Below are 13502 nucleotides of genomic sequence, written 5' to 3' on the forward strand. Positions count from 1 at the left end.
CATTGCAAGGCAGATTCTTAACCACTGGACCACCAAGTAAGTCCCAAGAAGTGAATTTTTAAGAGTCAAAAACTGTTAAATTAAGGTCCATGAAAACTTGGCTTTATGGCCTTTCGATATTGACAGGAAATGCGCTGAACCCAACTGACTAGATCACTGTCTCCCCAGGTGCTCAGCTTCCACTGGCCAGGCTCAGAAGGTCCCTGAAGGGCGCTGGACAAGGGCAGAGGAAGGAGCCACACACAGTCAGGGAGCACAGATCGCAAAGTAGATGGAACTAGAGACTTTCCACCACCCCGAGGCCCTCTTAGAAAGGCCCCTTGATGCCTCTGTTCACCCGGAGCTCAGGGTGGAGGCAGCGGACTCTGGAGCCTGCGTTGGCCTTGCTGAACGAACGCACCATATGTCCTTTGCAGACGGAGCTGCCAGGTGGGTCGGCCTGGTAGGCATTCTTCCTCACTTCCACTTCCTCATGACCTGACCTTCGTTCGGCTCCTGCTGGCCTTTCCTAGTAGTGCGGGGGTCCCCTCCAGAACAGCTCTTTCACTCAGGTCTCCTGGGGCAACAGTAGCGGTGGTTCGCCTGGCCTGCTTTATTTTCCTTGTTTCCCTCTGAGAAAGGAACGCACTACACGGGAGTCAGTGAGTGCAATGGGGCTTGGCTGGTGGAGCTGCGGTAGATGAGTGGCCACTTCGGGAGAAGGGGACTGAAGAGGTGAACAGGCCATTCTCAGGCTACAAGATCAGGTGTCAGGCCTCATGGCTTGGATCTCTGTGCACCCTTGGGGGTCCCAGTGCGCCCCCTCGGGGTGTCCGCGCGCCTTCCAGCGCGCTCCCGGACCTTCGCTGGCCCCGGGCACCTCTGGGTCCCAGCGCCCCCTGCCCCACAGCTTACGCCTTGCCACGCCAGCTGCCCTATGCACCGCCCCTGACCTCGACCCTAGCTGCTCTGTGCGCTCCCCGAGTCGCAGCGCGACCCCACTCCTCCAGCGGCCCCAGGCCTAGCTGCCCGGAGCACCCCCGAAGGCCAGACGCCTGACCGCGCAGGGCCCGCCCGGTGACGCATTTCCAACAGCCAGGAACCCTGGCCGACCGGGCACGCGCCCGACGTCCGGGAGCGCGCCTCGTGCACGCGCGACTACCACGTGACCCGCGCCGGCCAACCTGCGCGCAGGGATTTGGGGGCAAAGCGCGGCCCCGCGAGCAGTTGCGGCGGGAGAGCGGCGGGCCGAGAGCGTGAGTCGCTCGCCCGGGGCTGCCTGCAGTCCCGCTGCCCTCCGAGCGCAGCCATGTCCGAGGAGAAGCCCAAGGTAAGGGCCGGCGGGTGTGGGCCGGGCCGGACTCAACCCCCACGCCCGCGCCGCCCCCGCGCCCGCTCCCCGGGCCCCGCCGCCCTCCGCCGCCGGCCGCTGGGACCCGTGTCGAGCCGCGCCGCTGGGCCTCCCCTCCCCCCTTCTCCCTCCACCCCTCCCCCACGCCGCCCTGCCCCGCTCGGTTCCCCTCCCCCCGCCCGTTTCGCGCCCCGCCCTCCTTCCAGGCCCCGCCCCTACCCAGACCCCTCCCTCGGGCCCCGCCCCCTAAAGGCCCCGCCCCTACCCAGACTCCGCCCTCGCGCTCCGACTCCGCCCAAGTCCCGCGTCCACTGTTCGAGCTCCACCCCTCCGGCTCCAACCCAGTTCGCTGTGCGGGGAGACCCGCCCCGTTGGCCCGAGTCTGGAAGAGCCGGCGCTTCTAGTTTGGACCTTCTCCATCCGCCGACATCGCCCGCGTCCCCAAACCCTCTCTGGGACCCCCCCTCCCCAGGACCTCTTCCTTCGCCGGGACCCTCCCTAACTGTGCACCTCACGGGAACCGGCCGGCCTGGGCTCTACTGCCCGCGTGCGCGTGGTCCCCTCCTCAGTCCTCGCTGCGGAACGCCGAGGGCGCAGGCCGGGCGGGGGCTCCGAGAGGCCTGACTTGTCTGGATCCACTGCGGCCCCTTGGGTGTGTGCTCATCCCGCTCCGCAGTCTGCTGCTGCCCTGGCCGGCAGTCCTCGCGAAGGTCCGCGGTCTTGAAAACTAGTCTTGGAAACGGGTTTCTGGAGCTTTTCGTCAGCACTCTGGCTCTGCGCGCAGCCTCTCTCTTGAACCCCGCTGCTGCTGCTTGGAGATCGCGCCCCAGTGCACACGGGAGGCAGAGGCAGGCTGGGTGCGCCTGCACGGAGCCCCTAGACGGGATCCCACGGTGGGGCCCCGGTGGACGCGGCCCTTTCTGCCCTGGAGCCTCCTCGGAGCTGCCTTTGCTTTTCCAGTGGGGGTGGGAGATGTAACTGCCTGCCTTTATGACCTCTAGGTGGTCTCCTCTTCCAGAGTTTAAATGCAGTGAGATACAGTGAAATATGCTCAATACTCATCCTTTGGGTGCGCTTAAGCTTAACACTCCCACGTGTTCAATGTCCAAGGCCTAGTTCAGTAGAATTAACTTGTTTTAACTACTTCCAAGACAGCGAGCTGGTTGTGCCTCACGCCCCACCCTTGTCTTCGGAGGCCTCGGTTCCTTCCGGGCTGCTCTGGCTCAGAGATGCTCTCTCCTTCGGGCCTGGAGGGGAGGGGGTAGGAGGCATACCCCCAGGCCATCTTGGTGCAAAGAAAACCTTGTGGACCAGTTGGGAAGACAGTTTGCCTCCCCTGGAGAGTCCAGGTAGGGGACTGACCGGGTGAACCCTGCTGTGGTTTTTAGGGTTTCTTCCTTCTCTTTCCTTTTTTCCAAGTTTTGATTATTAGGGATTCGCGGCGGGTCTGGCCTTCCTCTTCCTGGTCTGTAGCCGCCGCCCTCTTTCTGTTTGCGTTCTGGTCCCTGCATCTCTCTGTTTTAAACACACCCATATTTTTTCATTAAGAAAGTGAATGCATCATCTGTCTATGTGCAAAAGAATGCAGTTCGCCCCTTCTCAACACTAAATTGGGAAGTTAAGTCAAGATGGATCAAAGACCTAAATGTGAGAATTAAGACAATAGAACTTTTAGGAGAAAGCATAGGACAAAAACTCCACGACATTGGACTTGGTGGTGATTTCTTGATTGCGACACCAAAGACACAGGTGTCATGAAAAAAAAAAAAACGACTTATGAAAATTAAAAAATTTTGTACATCAAAAGACACTGATAAAAGAACAGGGTAAAAATGCAGCCACAGAAAGGGGAGATGATATTTTCAAATCACTATCAACCCAAAAAAAGCCACAGAAGGCTGCAAATAAGAAAGTAATTTGGGGTGTTAAGAATTGTGATTTGGGAGACACAGATTTGGGTAAAACAAAGAGCTTTCTGGGTAAGAAAGAATCAGGGGCTTAAAAAGGCAAGAGCCACGAGGCTGAACCCTGACACAGAAAGAAATGTGTGTCCCGAAGGGGTGGCTGTCACGCGTTGGTTCAGGGTCAGGGTCCCACAGGCGTCTCGAGTTTTGGGCAGGTGTCCTGGATGCTTCGTCAGGACAGGACGTGGTCACAGGTCAGATTCCATCTGGGTTGAGATGAGCGTGAGTCCCGTCCTCAGTGGTCTCTGGGTTCTGTCTGAGGGGCTCTCTGAGCAACACCAACTCCCTTTTGATTTTCCTTCTACATTGCATATCTGATAAAGGATCAATATTTAGACTATATAGAGAACTCCTAAAACTCAACAAGAAAATAAGTGACCTGATTAAATAATGAGCAAAAAAACCTGAATAGACATTTCTCCAGAGAAGACATATGAATAGCCAAGAAGCTTATGGAATGATGCTTGATATCACTGATCATCAGGGGAATGCAAATAGAGCTACAGTGAGATACTGCCTGACACTCATTAGGATGGCTACTTTAAAAAATCAAAACAGAAAGCAGCAAGTGCTGGAGAGGATGTGGAGAAGTTGGAATTGTTGGTGGGAATGTCAAATGATGCAGCTGCCATGGAAGAGAGAATGGAAGTTCCTCAAAGAATTAAAAGCAGAATTTCCATATGATCCAGCAGCTCTACTGCTGGGTGAAAGTGTTAGTGGCTCAATGATGTCCAACTCTGCGATCCCACGGACTATAGCCCTCCAGGCTCCTTGTCCATGGAATTCTCCAGGCAAGAATAACTGGAGTGGGAGCCATTTCCGTCTCCAGGGGATCTCCCTGACCAAGGAATCGAACCCAGGTCTCCTGCATTGCAGGCAGACTCTTTACCACCTGAGCCACCAGGCAGGCCTGGTCTGTGTGTACAGCAGGGTATTATTCAGGTTTGCTACATCAGGGATGAACCTGGAAGACATTATGCTGATTGATGTAAGCCAGTCACAAGAGGACATATACTGTAATTCCACTTACAGGAGGTCCCTAGAGGAGTCAGATTGATGGAGGCTGAAGAATGGTGGTTGTCAGTGGCTGGTGGAGGACGAGTGAGGGTTTCATGGGGACAGAGTTTCAGTTTTATAAGATGAAAAGAATTGTAGAGATGGATGGTGGCGGTGGCTGTATTTTATACTACAAACTGTACACTTAAAAATGGCTGAGATGGTAAATTTTATGTGTATTTTAACACAATGAATAAACAGCAAAGAAATAAAAGAATAAGTGGATAGGAAATCTTATCTGTAAATGCAAGGAGGTACCCTGGATTAGATTCTGGAACAGAAAAATGGTATTAGTGGAGAAAAATTGTGAAATACAAAACAGAGAAAGGGTATTAGTGGAAAAACTGGTGAAATACAAAAAAGCTTGCAGTTTTGTTGTTGGCGGTGTGCTAGTGTTGTGTTCTTGGGCAGGACGCAAGATGTTAACACCAAGGAGACCCAGTGGGGCATGTAGGAGCGCTCTGCCTCTGTATGGCAGCTTTTTTGGAAATGTAGGATTATTTCAAAATTAAACCTTTATTTGAAAAGATGAAAAAGCAAAAGCATCCTTGGTCTCTGGTGAGTGGTGAGGTGCTGATCGTGGGACCCCCAGCTTCATCAGACGGGGGCTCATTGCTAGAGTCTTGCCTGCTGGGACCACTTCTCAGAGCCACTCTGAGATCCCCTACTCTGGTCTCCAGGGGCCTCCTTTCCTCTCTCCTCCATGTGGCGGGAAGCAGGTCCCAGAGCTTGGAACAGGGAGCGGTGGGGAAGGAGAGCCCCAGGAAGAGGAGAACTTGGCCAGGACAGCACACAAAACCGCTTTGGTCTTCATCCAGACTATGCAGATTGACTTAGGTCAGCTTTGTCATTTGTGAAAAAGCAGACACTCCGCTTTTCCCCAGCAGCGTGCTCTCGGGCTGAGCTCTTCTTGGAACACCAGCTTCTTGCACCAACTTCCAGTAGTTTCCAAGGACCAGAGACCTTGTTGATTGCTCAGCAGCTTGGAGTGTCCCATGGGTCCATGTCCCATGGATAGGATAGGGCGGTGACCCCGTTCAAGTGGGACTGGCAACCCAGAATGCACTTGAGGGTGGCCCTCCCTGGGAGGCAAGCGGGGAAGCCGAGGGCAGTCTGGACCCTGAGCCACTGCGCAGCCTGCGTTCTGGCCAGAATCGTCTCTGGTGTCTTATTCATCCTGACACTTAAGTATAAGTCACTTGTGCTCCACTCTAAGAGCAACCTTACAACAAAGGCGGATCTTCTCTCTGTTGTTTTCTGGTGTTACACAGATTTTTTTCCCCCTTAAGCTGACGTTTGCGACAAACGCTAGGTTGGCAGGACGTTTGCCTGACTCAGCAGATAGAAGTTACAAGTCAGTTTGGTATAAGAATACGACAGACACACCAGTGACTGAATTGCTGGGGACGTTTAAGAAGCAGTGGTGGTTGTGGGGCAACAGGTGGAGGCCCAGATGCATGTATCTTTGCAGGAGGGAGTGAAGACGGAGAATGACCACATCAACCTGAAGGTGGCCGGGCAGGATGGCTCCGTGGTCCAGTTCAAGATCAAGAGACATACACCGCTCAGCAAGTTGATGAAGGCCTACTGCGAGCGCCAGGTGTGGGGAGGGGCGGTGGGATGTGCGTGCAGGGGCCTGTGCGTGTGCTTATGTGTGTCCAGGCTGGCCGGGCTTCTCTGGGCGGGGCAGGTGTCTGGTGCTGTTGGAATCTGAACAGTGGGTTCTCACGGATTCTATCCCTCCTCCTCCGTGTCTGTGGAGACACTGCCCTGGCACAGTTTGCTCCAGACACACTTAATCAGTTCAGTTCAGTCGTGTCTGACTCTTTGCGACCCCATGAACCGCAGCACACCAGGCCTCCCTGTCTATCACCAACTCCTGGAGTCCACCCAAACCCATGTCCATTGAGTCGGTGATGCCATCCAGCCATCTTATCCTCTGTTGTCCCCTTCTCCTCCTGCCTTCAATCTTTCCCAGCATCAGGGTCTTTTCAAATGAGTCAGCTCTTCACATCAGGTGGCCAAAATATTGGAGCTTCAGATTCAACATCAGTCCTTCCAATGAACACCCAGGACTGATTTCCTTTAGGATGGACTGGTTGGATCTTCTTGCAGTCCAAGGGACTCTCAAGCATCTTCTCCAACACCACACTTCAAAAGCATCACTTCCCTTTATTTACTGCTTTACAAGACAAAGGGCCGCCTCTTGTGTGTGTCAGACTGTGCCCTGGGGCCCCTGGTGCTCTCCACAGGAGCCAGTCCTCTGTGGGGGATTCGGAAATCCTTGACCTTAGTTTCTACTCTTGACTTTGATAACCCTTGCCTTGGCCTGTTTGTTGTTACTATTAAAAACACCTGAAAAAGCTCCATGCCTTCCTCTTTTTCTCCGCTCTTTTCAGGCTTTGCTCTTCAGAGGGTCACTATCAATTCCAGCTTTTTCTTTTTTCCACTTTTTCTTGGTAAATATTGTTTCGTGGAGAAATTTTGGATTTTGGAGACTATTTTCACCTGTGAAAGGTGGGACTTCTGCTCTGACCCGTGGTCCACACAGCCAGACCCTGCCCCCGCACACAGCCCTCTCCCTGCACCCAGCCTGCTCTGGACTCTGCTGCTTTTGTGACCAGGCAGCCACCCCAGCCACATAGCAACCTGTGCTTATTGCTGGCTCTTGTCTGAGTCCTGTTGTTCTTGGTCTGGTGGTGGCTGTGTGTGTCGATTTCAGGGTGTCCCATCATGAATTTATGCCCTGCATTTCCTGCCATGCTTCACTATCTCCCACCCGGGCCCCCTCCCTCTTGCCCCGCCTGGGCTGCCGCTCTGTGGTCCTCCCACAGAGCCTCCCAGGAATCCTTCTGCCCATGTATTCGGCCCCCCTCCTGGACTAATCTTTCTGGACTAATCTTCTTCCCCTGTCTTGATAAAGCATATCTTCCAGTATCTTGCTCAGAAAGCATATGAAGAATACTGCTTCTCTGAACGTGATTTGCTTTATAAACCTTCACACTTGAGTAATTTGACTGCACATAAATTTCTAAGTTGAAATTCATTTTCCTCTTTTGGAGTTCCTGCATCATATTCTTCTAGTTTCCCCCATTTGTGTGAAAAGTTCAGTGATGCTCTGATTCTCGGTCCTTTGTTGTAATGTGGTTTATCTCTGCTAGCTTTCAGGACTTTATTCCTGGGCTTTTAGGTAGGGAGTTTTGTCTTAGACTCTTCTGGGCATGTTCTCAGCCTTTTGGTCTAGAAACTCAGTTCAGTTCAGGAACTGGACCTTCTGTCAGTTCAGTGACAGTTTGTGTCCCTCCCCAGTGGGATTCCATCCGATTTAGTCACCTGTGCCAGGTGTGTGCATCTGGATCATTTCCTCCAACTGTGCATGGGGCTTGTTGCTGTTGATCTCTTTTCTGGGAAGTTTTCTCGACTTTGTGTTCCCGCTTTTTATGGGTGGTCTTGTGTCTGTCATGATTTCTGATTTTCAAAAGTCCTTGTTCTTTACTGTTTTCTGTGGCTCCCTTTTCCTGGGGGAACTCTCTGTTGTTTTCTAGCTGCCTCAGAGCTTCAGGCCCATTGGTGAGACTTTGTAGTCAACTGGGTCATAAATCTGTGTATTCACAAGTCTGGTGTTTTGATGAATGTGTGATTCTTTTTGAACTAATGTGTTAGCAGGAAATACTGACACAATGATAACTGCTTTTGTTTTCAGGGCTTGTCAATGAGACAGATTCGATTCAGGTTTGATGGACAACCAATTAATGAAACAGACACCCCAGCACAGGTAGGAACCCAGCAGGTCTGCACTCAAGGGCTACTTCCGACCTGTGTGTGGCAGCTGCCAGCAGGAGCGCTCACATTTGAGAGTTACTGATTGCTGTTCATACGGAACACCGTACATTTCTTTCCCTTTTTTTTGAAGTGTGCTGCATGGCTTGTAGTTCCTGACGAGGGATTGAACTGATGCCCCTGCAGTGGAAGAGCAGCCCTAGCCACTGGATGGCCAGTGAATTCCCCTTACATTTTCTTAACGGCTTAGATGATTAGATTTTGTAATTTTGAGGTTTAATTTTCAAATGAGAAAAATGTACTTTGTCAGCCTCCTCTGTGTTGGGAGAAGGAGCAGGAGGGCTGGGTTCTCAGCTGAGGTGGTCCAGGGTCATGGCCGAGGCCCAGCGCCCTCACCCCCCGACCCCACCCCCATCCCTGCTCCAGGCGAGCTGGGCAGATGTGATCGCCACCTCGTGTTGTCGGGACACTGGACCTGCAGCGTTAGTCTGCAGCTACATTCCTGCCTCCATCTCCTGCGCTCTGAGCACTGATGCCAAGGGGCGTGAGTGGAGAGGGGTGCGGCGTGCTCCATTTCCTCCAGCATCAGCCACCACGTGCGGCTCTGTCAGGTCTGCGCATCCCTCCTCATGGAGGGAGAGCCTGGGATCCAGGCTGCAGCCCTGTCACCTGTCAGCCAGACAGCTGCAGGGTCGAACGTGGGGAGAATCAGCCAGCCTTCAGTGTGAAAGGGCTGCTCTGTGGAGGTTTCATCTCTGCTCCTGTGGGGAGCTGCATGCCCCTTACACAGAGGGAAGGGGCAGCCATGGGCTCCCCCAGCCTCTGTGCTGATGTGCGTGCTGGGTCGTGTCTGCAACAGTCCTCCCCGTGCCCTCCCACCCCCCTCAGGGGTACTGCTCTTGATTTCTGAGCAGGATGCTACTCGACGGGATGGGGAGGCCAGCAGGGAGCCCTTCCTTTGGGACAGAGTTGGCTTTGACAGCACCCATATGGACTCCACCCCCCACCTCTGAGGTCCCCAGGATTCAGCGCTTCTGGTCACTCACTCCTAGCTGAAATCTGATTTTTGTATACTTCTCGGTAAAACTTGAGACACTTTGCTTTTAACGGGACTTAGTTTCTCTGTCAGTCAAGGCGCTAGCATTGTGGATTCTGTTAGGAGAACTTGGGGAAGAAGCGGGCTAACTGGAAAGCCATAGCTGAGCCTCTGTCCTCGTGTGCCGACTTGAGGGTGGGCTCAGGTGCGTGGGGGCGGGTCCCCCCCAGCACGAGAAGACACTGACACACCTTCTGTGCCTGCAGCTGGAGATGGAAGACGAGGACACCATCGACGTGTTCCAGCAGCAGACGGGGGGCTCCAGGGTGGCCAGCTGCCTCTTGGGGAGCGGCCTCTAGAGCCCCCATCCCCTCGTGGCACCGTGCTGTGTTTGCTATTGAACAGTGGACGTGTGGCCAAGCCCATCAGCAGGGAGGCTCGGACACCGAGGACATTCCCCAGAAGGACTTCGCTCTGATGCACTTGAGTGCCACCGTGGTGATGGTCCCCAGCCTCCCGAGGCCCATCACCTGGTACCTGTGTTTGGGTAAAATGCGTGGTGAGGGACTTGGGCTTTGTTTTTACTTTTTCATTTTTCTCCCTCCTATGACATTTTCCTATGACATTTTCTCCAAGCTTGTGGCCTGAATGCCTGCTTTCTGTCTAGACGGGGATCTCACTCCAGGTGTTGACCCCCCTCATTCCAACCATGGAGAGAACTGTCACTACTCTGGGGGTGCTTCTGTGGGGCGAGTTTTGGGGTCATGGTTGGTATGGGAGATACACTTTCACTTACTGTTTCTTGCGGGCACAGGTTTTTTTAATGCTAAATATTAGAAATGTAAGCTTTGCCAGAACATAGTAAAGTTGAAGGGAAAATACTGGAATGTTTCTTAAAAGGTAAGAAGTTCTTCAGTAACACAGCCCTGGGCAGGATCTGGGGCCCTGGACCCATTGCCACCAACTGCCGGCGACGCTGCTCTGACTCAACAAACATGGGCTTTTCCCCTTTTCTTAACAGAGAAGAAAGTAAGTCCCACACGTCTGCTGTGGTCACAGTGCCAGGGCCTCAGATTTCCTCCAGTATTTGCTTCTGATGAGTAACAATGGTCTGTATGTAAACAAGGAAGATAGAATATTGCTGATTTTGCTGGTATGTTTTTGTGTAAAAGAGCTGCTTCAGAGTGTGGCTATATGTGAGAGATGCCCCCGGCTTCTCCCCGAGGACCGTGCTCTGCTCCCCAAGTTGGTATGGAGCTTACACGTTACATGTGATTTCAGTTCTGTGCATTTTGGGGTCTGTTTTGGTTAACCTCCAATGGTTGTCCTGTTGCCCTTCCGTGTGGACTCACTCCTGTCTGATGGCCCCTGGCTGCCTGCTTTGGTCACCTGGGCAGGATAACCACCATCATCTCCTGCTCGCCTGAGACCTTGCTGGAGAAGTCTGCACTTCCTTTGTACCTTGCTGTTCGGGCACAGGCGGGGGGTCTGCGGCTCTCTTGTGTTTATTCCCCAATTTGTACATTATTTGTTGTCCTTTACTACTGTCAACAGTAAATATAGTTTGGTATTCTGTCTCTTGGCTCACACTCTATACTGCGTTTGGAGATTGGACATCGTGTCACGTTCAGTATTTGCAGTGACCCTTCAGCAAGACCACTCCGACTTCCATCTGAAGGCTGGCTCACCTGCACTCCTGCAGGCTGTGACATCCCTGCCAAGGCCGCCCCCTCCCCTGCAGAGCCCTCCTCCCTCTCCTGGGCTCCTGGGGGGTTACCGTGACTCTGGGCTTGTTGATATTTTTCGTGTTTGAATGTGAGACTGTTTTCCTTTGTGCAGTGCAGCCGACAACTTATTCCCTCATCTGTTTAGAAATGGAAGTGAGTTGACACTGATTTGGAAACTTCTGTGTTGCACTGTGATACTGTATCGGGGTGGTTGGGAGGTGAGCACAGGCTGAAAGCTCAGGGGCGGCGAGCACGTGACTTGCTTACAGCAGCAGTGGGCAGAGGTGTGGCCCAGAGAAGGTGTGGGGGGGTGTGGAGCCCAGGAGGACAGGCCATGCACTTGTGGGGAGGGTGACATGTCAGGGTGCCTGAGGTCAGGAGCATTGCGGTTTCTGGGGAGCCCTAGTGCAGTGCTGCCTGAGCCCTACCCCCAGCATCTGACGGACAAGCAGGCAGTGTCCTGGAGGTTGTCTTTTTATCTTAGAAATGTGTGCAGATGGTGCATTTGGAATAACAGATCTGCTGATATATTAAAATAGTTATGTAAAACCAGCTCCTAGAATCACTGGGTTAAACCGATGTTTCAGTAGGAGAGAGGCTCGTCTTTACTGATTCTATTATGGGTGCCCTGGGACCGAGCTGGCACTTTCCCAGTTTCAGTACCAAAACCCCATACCCCAGGACTCCCTGGCCCCAGGCACACGGGTGGTGCCGGCCTGGCTGCACTGCACTGCGCAGGTGGGAGCGCACCCATTAATCTCATCTGCTCCATGACACAGCTTTTATGGAAAGAATCTGCAAAAAGCAGACCCTTTTTATACCTCAGAACTTCAATTCCCAAAGAAACTAGTTGATTCTGAACTTGCCGGCCTGTCCAGTGGGTGAAAGAAAGCCTGTAAGTATCACACACCGGGTGCTTGGAACCCTTGGGACACCAGGACCAGCTGACCTGAGCTGAGCATTGCCAGATTTAGCAAATAAAACACAGGATGCCTAGTCTCAACTTGAATCTCAGCGAGGATGCACGGAGAGGAGTGTAAGTATCCTTGAAGGTGAGCCTGTCCCACCAGCCACAGCGAGGTGAGACTTCCATTATGTTAGCACCTCATATTTTGGGTTTTTGTCACTTGAAACTAATCCTGGTACACACTGCTGAACACAAACGGTGAACACACACTGCTACAACAGAATGACCTCAGAAAGACGGCAAGTGACAGACATGGATGCAGTTCAGACAACACCCAGCATCTAATGGGTGCTGTTGTCTGAGCTTCATGTTGATCATAGTACTTTTCATCACCTGCACTAATGCCCTGTTCCAAGTAGAATTGTTTAGTCGCCCTCTGACCCCTGACCTGTATGGGGGGATGGGTGTAGCTGGATCACAGAGAAGGTAACTACTTGAATGGGAGGTGGAAACCTTAGGAGTATTTGCAAACCCATTACTTTTTGGAACTGTTTTAAAGTACAGTGTTTTTATATAAATCACCATGGTCATTTGAGAAGACAATGTCAGGCTGAATTTTTGTTGATTCCTCTACTGCCAAACATGCATCATTGTGAGGTTTATTTGCGCGGTTTTATTCAACTCAACAGATGCTTCTCAGCACATCCAGGAACACAGGAGACAAAAACTCCCTGCCCTCATGGGACATGTTTCTGGTTAAAGGAGACACATAATAAGTTGTATATATATATTATACTAGAAAAATACACAGGGCATAATGTAGTAAATTCTACCCAACAGTATGTTGGAATAAGTGTTGTGAAGATAAAAACTTTTAGGAATGGGGTTCTAAGAAACACAATAGAGGAGTAGATAAATAAATGGGCCAATCAGCTGTAGAACCACCATGAATATTAATTTTAAAAGGACTCATCTAGTGACCTGATACACATTAGTCAGTGGAGAAGTCAGAGCAGCGAGGGTGGATGCTGGCTTGAGGCAGATGTCTAGGGGAAGACCGAGGGGGCTGCTGCCTGGGGCGTGCGGGGGTGTCTGGCTGCTGCTCTGCTCCCTCCTCGGTCTCCAAAGCTCCTCTCCAGGCCAAGTTGAACCCAGACTGAGAGCATAAAACGGCCACAATCGCCAATCTAACTTTTTCAAACCTCAAACCGCGTGAGAGTCGCCACCGAGCACCAACCGCTCTCCGCGTGGACGTTCTCGCTTTAACTGCAGTTGCGCCTGAAAGTCACCGCCTCTGAACTGCGCGGGTGACGGCGCAGGAGCCCTAACACGGTACCACGTGCAACCCAAGAACAATCTGAACGACATCCGCTCACTCGGGACGCGAGAGGCCGCCCTACCCAGCCGCCCTTCCATCCGCCCTCCCTGCCCACCCGGCCTTCCATCCGCCCTCCTCGGCGTCTCCACCCTCCGTCCGCGTCCCCGCCGCCGAAACCCCGGAGGCCTCGAGGACGGAACAGACGCTTCACACACATTCTGCTGGAGCCCGAGGTTCCGAAATCTGCTATCTTTCCTATTGGAACCTGGATGCAGGGAGGCGGAGCTGACCGCACAAAATGGCTCGGGGCCCGGACACCGCGCACGCGCCCCGCGCCCCGGAAGCGCTCCTGTGCCCTCGCGGCGACCCGGAAGTGGCCCCGGC

At 52.9% G+C, this 13502-nt stretch overlaps 1 protein-coding gene and 1 long non-coding RNA gene across 2 annotated transcripts; both read left to right on the top strand.

Moving 5' to 3' along the window:
- Nucleotides 1-1190: 1190 nt before the first annotated feature.
- On the top strand, nucleotides 1191-10743 carry SUMO3 (small ubiquitin like modifier 3). The gene is made up of 4 exons (XM_086327635.1): nucleotides 1191-1309; nucleotides 5822-5950; nucleotides 8054-8125; nucleotides 9433-10743. Exons 1-4 carry the CDS (start codon nucleotides 1289-1291, stop codon nucleotides 9523-9525), a joined length of 315 nt encoding a protein of 104 aa, XP_086183761.1. The 5' UTR covers nucleotides 1191-1288; the 3' UTR covers nucleotides 9526-10743.
- LOC147378978 (uncharacterized) lies at nucleotides 1906-2618 on the top strand. The gene is made up of 2 exons (XR_015137339.1): nucleotides 1906-2040; nucleotides 2486-2618. It is a non-coding gene; the product is annotated as an uncharacterized LOC147378978 (long non-coding RNA).
- Nucleotides 10744-13502: the final 2759 nt, after the last annotated feature.

This window comes from Bos grunniens, chromosome 1, assembly GCF_055505025.1.
Source record: "Bos grunniens cultivar Pamir isolate PY7600 chromosome 1, Bosgru_T2T1.0, whole genome shotgun sequence".
NCBI classification, from domain to species: Eukaryota; Metazoa; Chordata; class Mammalia; order Artiodactyla; family Bovidae; genus Bos; species Bos grunniens.

What these genes read in the sequence shown, in the direction of transcription:
- SUMO3 (XM_086327635.1), top strand. Translation starts at nt 1,289, where the DNA reads ATGTCCGAGGAGAAGCCCAAG. An exon ending in TGTCCGAGGAGAAGCCCAAG is followed by an intron (nt 1,310 to 5,821) that starts GTAAGGGCCGGC and finishes GTATCTTTGCAG; the next exon opens with GAGGGAGTGAAGACGGAGAA. An exon ending in AAACAGACACCCCAGCACAG is followed by an intron (nt 8,126 to 9,432) that starts GTAGGAACCCAG and finishes CTGTGCCTGCAG; the next exon opens with CTGGAGATGGAAGACGAGGA.